Raw genomic sequence first — 9,248 nt, forward strand, 5'->3', positions numbered from 1 at the left:
TCGTTTTTTTTTTGTTTGAAGCCCTACAACAAAGAAGAAAAACTACCATCAAAAGATAGAGCCCTACAACAAAGAAGAAAAACTACCATCAAAAGATAGGTTGCCCAAACCTTTAAAGCCAAACCAAAAATGCTGTTGTCTGTACACTGTAAAACCATGTTGTTACACTTGAAGCATGTCAAACAAAACAGGGATAACTGTGTAGACTCTATAAAGCGAAAAATTCACATGGATTTTTCTATGGTGAACCATTGTACCGGTTGTGCACTCCTTCTGGACCAAATTATCATTGGTATGAAGACTTTTGGGTAGAATAAGAGCCTACATAGTTGAAGTACAAAAAATAAAAAATATTCACAATGTTGAGCTAAGGGCTATATAACCTTGATATAGTAATTGATGATCATTATCATAGACCATTTTGAAGAATTGACTTTTCAACTATATTGCTCCCTAGTCATTTGACTCAATGACATTAGTCCAAGTCAAGTAATTTGTCCAAAAACAATAAGCCAATTCACAAAACAAGTCATTACAATACTGCGCATCATTGTCAATTAGAAGAATGGGTCCATACATTATATTGTGTCAGACATTTGCAACAAGCCAAGTCGGCAAATATTTGTTTGGTTTGTTCAAACCACTTTACAGCTATTGTTAATAATAACAAAAAAAAAAGACAGGGATTTTCATTGCAAAAAAGTATACTACTTAAAGTGGCATAGCTGAATTTATGTAATAATAGTAAATGTGCCACCAAGTAAAAGGTGCCAATTCACAGCAATACACCCACATTACCTGCCACGGGAAAGTGGGGCCCTTCCTGCATCCTACTAAAAACATTGCCAGCATGTGAGTCAAAGCATCAACTGACTTCTGTACATTGCAACATACGGTTACACTGCAGCACATCAAAATGATGCTGCGCTATGAAGGCAAATTGTAATAGGATTAGAACTGTTGTTTATTTACACCACCCACATGTTTTGATTAGTGTCTGAGATCTGAGATAGAACATTTATTGCGCTTTGCCGACGGCAAATTTCAATCAATTGAAACAAGTATACAAACGAGTATACAAGTCTGCTTAAAAATCGCAAATAACTTTGTTTTCCCCGAAAAGTCTATAGGTTGGCAACTGTTTAACAACGTAAAAAATGCAAGAATGTCAAGATGAAAATAGCTCGAGTTTAAAAAAGTTCTGTTGGCTTCTGCCCGTTTTTGCAAGTATTCAGCTCATCGCGAACATCGTTGCTCTAGCTGAGCCAGGCTACATCGTCGGAAACATAACAGAGTAAGTAAAGGCAGTTAGTTTTAAAAATGTCACTTTATTGCCGTCAGTGGTTTCGATAATATCGGATAGAAAATGATAGCAGATGCCAGGCGGAATAGTATCGGTACTCGTCCGATACTATATAGAGTGGAATCGGTTAGTGCGACCCTATACGTACTGTTTATTTTACTTTTAAAGGTAAATTTAACAAAACAACATTAGGACTATAGGCATTTTTGCGCAAAGCAAGTTTCGCTTTAAAACCTTAACTATTTGCCATGTATCAATTTGATCCGTTTGACTTGTTTGGCTATTGTAACGCTGCATTTGGTGTCGGATCGGTCTGTGGCACATTTTTCTCAAATTTTTAGTGTATCAGGTTAAAATACCAAGTCGGACATCTCTACTCAGCAGTAAAATATGTAAAAAAATGGTTAAAATTTCACTCCTCCCTTGTAAGTCAAAATACAAACAAACCATAAGCACTGTAATTTAAATAGGCGAAAATATAGTGGTTTAGTGCTGAACATACGCACCAGGGGCGGATCTGGAATTTTCTTTAAGAGGAGGGCGTGAAAAACATTCAGAGATTACGTAATAACTTGACGTCACAATTTTCATACCATGACGTCACAAATCGCCCGTATAGCGTTCAATTTGTCAAAACTTTTCCTTTTTTCAAACTTTTCATTAGAGTACAGTTAAATTGGGCAAAAATAGATTTTTTTTGTGGAGGGAGAGGGTCTTCGTGGTCCGCCTTTGGTACACACAGGACAGTAGTTTTATCGTTTACTGTCTAATGTACGTGTCGTACTGAAATAAGCGGACACTAATTCAGTTCATATAATATGAAACAAATTCCTAGTAAGTTATACCTAGTAAATGTCCAAACCCATATAAATGATAACATTTTGAAATTTCGAATATCTCTGTATTAAGTATCTTTATTCACTTAAATTGTGTTGAGTTATTCGAAACCTTCAAAAAGTTATCTACTTCTATATGGACTTTGATATTTTCACTGTAGTAAAACCTTCATTATGTCCAAGAAAGTAATTTTTTTAACGCTTCGCCAACATATTTGATCATAGTTGATGTTGGCGCCATTTTTGATCAGAGTTAATGTTGGCGACATTTTTGATCAGATTTGATGCGGAGACGTACGCTCAGGACGCGAGCGACCTGAAAGGAGTGGACTTCCCCAACGATTTCGTACGAACTTATATCGGACTTTTTAAAAGCTTCATCAACGGTACGGAGGAAGGTTTCAACAGAGAAGGTACCAAGCCATTATAGCTTCCGCTGCCTGATTCTATGTCTAAGACTATAAACATACCACAATGTGGCTTACTAAGTAACTTTCGCTATTGCGCGTGCTTTTTCGAATCACTACATAATAATACTGGGGTCACATACAATAACGTGTTACATTATTTAAATAGAAATCAAGTAATACTGTATAAGGGATGTGCTACATCAGTTTAACTTGATCCTAAGAGTAAATTAGGCTGTATAGTGGGTTTAGGATGATGCCTAATGTTTGTCAAATGTTTATCAACTATTGAAAGGTCCCTGAGACTTCTTAACATCTGATTCTTATCATAGCTTGCTAACATCGACCCAACATTACTTAATCACCAGTCCCAGGTTCGGCACTTAAAGGCTGCACTTTGCAGCACGGCCCAATTAATCCGACGATCCAAATGAAGCAAAGTAGATAAGAGTTAAAACGAATAAAGTCACAGAATATTACTATATAAGTGAGAAAGGAAGAAGGCACAATGGCAAGTTAACGATACGGCGATAGCATTCATATTTAATGTTACGTCACTACAAAGTCATTATTTGGCTTAAACCAGCAAAATTAATCGGATATCCTTATATAGCTACTCTATTAAAGTTTTTCCATAATTGGCCAAATTAAAAATCTAAAAGGAATGAAATTGGTAAAAGTTTTTGTGGCGCCTCTGAATCAGAAATAAAAAAACTTGGCGAATGGGGAAAAAAGCGTTAATCCCACCTTATCTAAACGGTGATTTTCGTATCACAGGCCTAGTTGGAGTTTTCGGTTTTGCCCTGCTATCAACTATATCAGCTGGTTTGGCTCTTTATTACGCCGTCCAAATATGTTTCGACTGCTGCAATGGAAAATGCTCCGAAGACTGTCAAGGAGAATGCGCGGAGCGTTGTCTTAAGATCAGTCAAAAAATTGCCAAGTTTGCCAAAGCCAATATCTCGTCAGGTAATGCGACCGACAAATGTGCACCTCATAGCCTTTAAATGACATTTTAAAACTTATGAAAAGTTCGCCACAATAAATGCCAAAGATAATGGCTAAAACTAGCCTTTTGCAAAAATTGGAAAAGATCAGTATACCTTGTTAACAATAGGTTGACTAAATTGTAAACTTGTCCTATTATGACCAACAATAAAAATAACAAAACGCAATATAGCCAGCAAACGAATTGTTTTACAGACGAATTTCGATTTAAAAGAAACACAGATTTTATTAAAAATAAGCAGCCTAATGAAAACACTTAATTTCAACCCAAGTTATGTGTCCGAAAAACTTAAGACTGCGTTTTGGCCAGTCGCAAGAGAGCTTGTTAAAATCTTCCATCCTATAGGCTTATGTGCACAAATTAATAACACATTGCACAACACACACTAACTAATCACAGCGTAAGAAAATGTATACCTAAATTAGAATACTTATAGCAATTAACGGCAAAAAAGGCTCTTAATATATTAAAACCTCTTGCTGCAACCTCTGCTTTGAAATCCTTAGGTGTGTCGGACGCAGCAATTGCCGGAATGATTCCTTTCACAGCATCAGACATAAACGGCAACTATTTCGGATCCAGTTTCTATCTTACCGCGGTTGGGGCAGTCGTGGCTTTCTTCAACTACTTCGCAAAGGAGATGGTTAACCCGAAAAAGGAAAACAGGATAAACGAGGCTGAAAGAACCACCAGTGATCGAACCTTCAACACTAATCCCGTTTAAAAGGACAGCTAAATTAAAAATACATTTAGATTTAAAACAAACCAGCTGTTTGGCTTTTTAGCTTATGTTTCAACCTGTATATATTTGAAAGTTCATTATAAATGGTGTAGTCTAGTAATTATTCGTAAATAACAAAATTTTACTTCTTAGGAGTTTTTCAATCTTATTAAACTTTCGTAATAATGAAACTAATATAATGGAAAAAAGTCGAACTGGTAAATAAACATGTGGTTTCCATTATTTAAGGCTTATGGTACCCTACAGAAAACACCAAACAGTTTAATCCGGCCCCGACTAATTATTTTATTAATTTTTTTGGCAAAATTAGCCTTGACGTTTTTTTAGCCTCAAAATGTAATATTGAATAAATTACACATTCTAGGTAACATTAGCCTACTAGTTCTTACCTGCTTGTCAAAACAAAGATAATTATATGGGTATCATCGGGACGTATCTTGTTTTTGCCGCTATTTTTTTTTTTTGTTTGCGATGGTATGCTATGGTTTAAGGCCGATTTTTATCCGAAGCTTTCTAGGAAAAGTACATCGTAGAAGTTTAACATTTCAGAAATAGGGTTGGGTGGTAGGCCTATGTAGGTGCGTATAATAGGTTTATGGGTCTGTACCTTTAATTATGGGGAAATAACAATGGTGTGATTTTTTTTTGGAGCAGTATCAAGATGGCCGCGATCGGTTATGAATATTAATATCGGTTATCGACGCTAGGTTAAGTACTCCCCCCCCCCCTAAACTTATAGCATAGCAAGTTTTATATCACCGGAAAGGTATTTTCTTGCGCAACCCAAATTTGTTTTTTAGATGGTAGGTGAAGCATTGAGCATTGACTAAAAATGTACATTGCTTGATATATTAGCGTTTATTAAGTTGTGGTGCGCGTTGACCCAAAACTTAAGATTAAAATACGTGAAAATTTCGTACGAAAAACTTACCTATATGTTTTTTCTTCTTTTTTAAAACTTTAAGTTACCGATGTGTTACAAAGTTTAACAAACTTAGTGTTCCGTGTTTATCAACACAGTAAACACATAAAATTGTTAATTGTCATAAGCATATAATCTCAAAGTTCTACTATCATTAGGATTGGGTTACCATATTTTCGTGGCCTAAAATCCGGACACTCTTTAGTCCCCACTAGGCGTTTTAAACTGAGGTATGAACACATTGTCTGTCAATATGACATCACACTGGCAATGCGTTGCCTACCCATTGTATATTTTTTTGAACATAGAGTCGTGAATTCACTAGGCTATTGGGTCATCTCTGATTTGACCTCTGGTGATCTCTTGGCTAGGGTTACTATATTTTATACTGCGCAATCCATAACAAATTTACCTCAGTTGCATGGTAAACCAACTTTAGAATAATACCAAAAGACTTCGCAATTGTTATTTTGTGAAAGAAGGATAAACACAAAACTATACACAAACAGAAAATAAATGTTGTATTGCAATACACGAATGCAAGTTCTCATTAGGCATTAAACTAAACGACAATTTCCTTGGTATTCTCATTTGGTCTGCAACAGACTTCTTGTTGCGCTATTTTTCTACTGCTTTATAATTATATTTTTTTCAGCGAACATACGTTCTTATCGTTTCAGACATGTTCTAAATTTTGCAATATCGACCAAGATATAAGGTTTTCAGCTACTAGCCCAGCTCCACTCATCCATGTATCCCAAATAGAGCACTGTATTGTAGTTTATGAGGTAACAATGAAGTTATTACCCGCAACGAAACAAACAATTTTAAAAAATCCCGGACATTTAGGCATATTTTGACATTTCTCCCCGGACGCAGTTTGAACACTAAAATTCCGGACATGTCCGGGGAAATCCGGACGTATGGCAACCCTACATTAGGAGTTATTACGAATTGTTAAATAGGTTTTAAGACGGCGATAATTCTAAAGTGTTTTTGTATTTCGAAATTAATGTAGTTATTATCTGTTCCTTTCTATCTTTTTCGTGTACATTACCAAGATTTTATTTCTGTCATTTAGAACATAATGTTAATGTACCCTGTGCGTGCGAGCGAAATTCGCTGCCCGAAGGAATGGTCACTCGGGCGAGATAATTGGGCGCCCAGTGCCGTGTTCTGTTTATTTAGCAATTTCCTGCTGGCCTCGTCTGCAGGTCCTCAAGTGACTGCTGGACTATTGCGTTTCAAAATTACCAACTTGGCCAGAAATAGAATTATGAGCGTGATGACTTTGCTAAATTGTGTTGCTTTTTGTGCTATATATTTGAGAACGATTCGGTTCTAATATGCCAGTTTTGATTCGTGGTTATTGCAGTAACATGTTATGATTTGACAATAATATTGTAAGTAGATTTGTGTAATGCCGATATTAATGCTAACTCTTGTTTGTGATAGTTATTAACGCCCATCTTTTACATTTAACCCAATATATATACAAGAGGTACATTTGTGGTGTTTGATTATTCCTAAGGACAGAATAGAATTTATAATTACCCGGATAGGACTCACTCAGCGACTTTAGGTTTTGTTACTTATTAAACGAAAATAGGATACTACCATAAGTTTCTCAACATAACTAAAATGTCGTTACACTTAGCCTAATATTTATATACATTTTAAATATTAGGCTAAGTTTGTTATACTTTCGTTGGAGAGAGTGCCACTGAGCAGAGGACGCTATTTGTCTGTGGAGTTGCCAAAAATCGCGTGGAACACGAGCAACACAGAAGAGATTCGCGCGAAGCGCGAAAATAATTTCCGTTTTAGCATTTATAACCGGTACATCTAAAGTATACAGGATCGCAAGGATCGCAAGGATCGCTAGGATGGCTCGCAAGGATCGCAAGGATCGCAAGGATCGCAAGGATCGCTCGCTTAGGATCGCTAGGATCGATAAGATCGCTCACTAGGATCGCTCGCAAGGATAGCAAGGATCGTAAGGATCGAAAGGATCGCAAGGATCGCAAGGATCGCAAGGATCGCTAGGATCGCTCGCAAGGATCGCAAGGATCGCAAGGATCGCTAGGATCGCTCGCAAGGATCGCTCGCTAGGATCGCTAGGATCGCTCGCAAGGATCGCTCGCTAGGATCGCTAGGATGGCTCGCAAGGATCGCAAGGATTGCAAGGATTGCTCGCTAGGATCGCTAGGATGGCTCGCAAGGATCGCAAGGATCGCAAGGATCGCTAGGATCGCTCGCAAGGATCGCAAGGATCGCTCGCTAGGATCGCTAGGATCGCTCGCAAGGATCGCTCGCTAGGATCGCTAGGATGGCTCGCAAGGATCGCAAGGATTGCAAGGATCGCTCGCTAGGATCGCTCGCAAGGATCGCAAGGATCGCAAGGATCGCAAGGATCGCAAGGATCGCAAGGATCGCTCGCTAGGATCGCTAGGATCGCTCGCAAGGATCGCTCGCTAGGATCGATCGCAAGGATCGCAAGGATCGCTCACTAGGATCGTTTTTAGCTAAGTGAGACATAAAAGTGAAATATTCATGATTGTTTTTCCAGGAGAACCATATAATACTTTTTACATAGGCTATATTATATGGTTGGAAAAAATAGTAAATTGAGCAGGGCCGTTTATTTAGTTATCATTTAAAGCAGTGCTCCGCAACCTTTTTTCACTTGCGGCACACCAACAGGGCTAAAAATATTCTGCGTCACAGCTACGAAATATATGGCAATCGACAATAGACAACAAAACCAAATGTGCTGGGCTCCCCAGAAAAAATAAGCGATTTCTGAATAAACGCGCCGAATGCGCCTATAATTTGGCTTTTTACGTCCTTTTATTTGCAAGTTTTGTGGTTTTCGCTCTTTCTAAAATATCCTAATATGGCCAAAGGAACACCAGCCATAGAACTGAAATAAGAACAACACCAACGTCGGAATAAAACAAATTTCCGAAATATAATACCTATCGTAATAACGTCTAAATCAGAATAAGTCCTAAACCCGTCGGGATGTTAGTTAAAAAAATGTTTTGAAGTTCGCTCTCCGGCGATTGGACGTAACACAGGTTTTAAAAAAGTTTTAACTATGAAGGTAAGTTCATAAAGTTACATCTGGATTATTGCATAGGGTTTAAACGTTGCCTTGATGTACCATTTTTGTGTTAATTCTACAGAAAAAGTACCCTTAGAACCACAAACCTCCGGGAACGTCGCGGCTGTAAGCTTTCTTCTTGTACCTGAACATCGTCGATCTTCACCTCATACGTCATTCGGCGTGACGTCATCAACTGTTGGAGTGACGACATATCCTTTGGATGAACCCGGGGTCGACCTGGCTTCCCACGCGGGTCGGATCCTTCCAAACATCGATCTGCAAACAAAGAAACAAACAAAACATATTCGATTTTTCATTGTGACGTCACGATTGTTGCTTTGTGGTTTGGTGACATCACAAAAAATAAAATGTTATTCTTTAGTTTTTGCGCTAATTGTCGAGTTTTGAAGAATTACATCAGAATAAAGACACAAAAAATATTCGATTTTTCATTGTGACATCACGATTGTTGCTTTGTGGTTCGGTGATATGACAAAATAATAAATGCTATTCTTTAATGTTTAAGCTAATTGTCGAGTTTTGAAGAATTACATCACAATAAACACACACAAAATATTAGTTTTTAGCTAAAGTACCAACTAAGTTCATTTTGTTTATTAATTCGAAATATTTGTTTGTCATTAACGCACATTTATTTTATTTAAGGGACATGATGAAAGAAGGTTTATTTTATTTTGTTTTGCCAGTTGGGTTAATCACACAGTTTATAATGTGACGTCAATGAATTGTTACGTAACACTTTACGTCATAGTGCACATTTGAGGTCAGAGATTTGATAAAACTTAGCTGGTCTTCATTTTTCGGAGTAAAGCTCCATACCTGGTGCCTGCAAACACAATTCAGCATTGTTACAAACATGATCCAGCATTATAGGGCCATTTAGTGGTTAGCTTAAAACC

At 37.5% G+C, this 9,248-nt stretch overlaps 1 protein-coding gene across 1 annotated transcript; it reads left to right on the top strand.

The window, feature by feature from the left end:
- The first annotated feature begins 1,064 nt into the window (after nucleotides 1-1,064).
- On the top strand, nucleotides 1,065-6,723 carry LOC146158165 (uncharacterized). The gene is made up of 4 exons (XM_083384403.1): nucleotides 1,065-1,294; nucleotides 2,419-2,552; nucleotides 3,324-3,515; nucleotides 4,062-6,723. Exons 1-4 carry the CDS (start codon nucleotides 1,158-1,160, stop codon nucleotides 4,277-4,279), a joined length of 681 nt encoding a protein of 226 aa, XP_083240529.1. The 5' UTR covers nucleotides 1,065-1,157; the 3' UTR covers nucleotides 4,280-6,723.
- The last annotated feature ends 2,525 nt before the right edge of the window (nucleotides 6,724-9,248 follow it).

Source organism: Ascidiella aspersa, chromosome 3, assembly GCF_963924565.1.
Source record: "Ascidiella aspersa chromosome 3, kaAscAspe10.2, whole genome shotgun sequence".
Lineage (NCBI taxonomy): Eukaryota > Metazoa > Chordata > Ascidiacea > Phlebobranchia > Ascidiidae > Ascidiella > Ascidiella aspersa.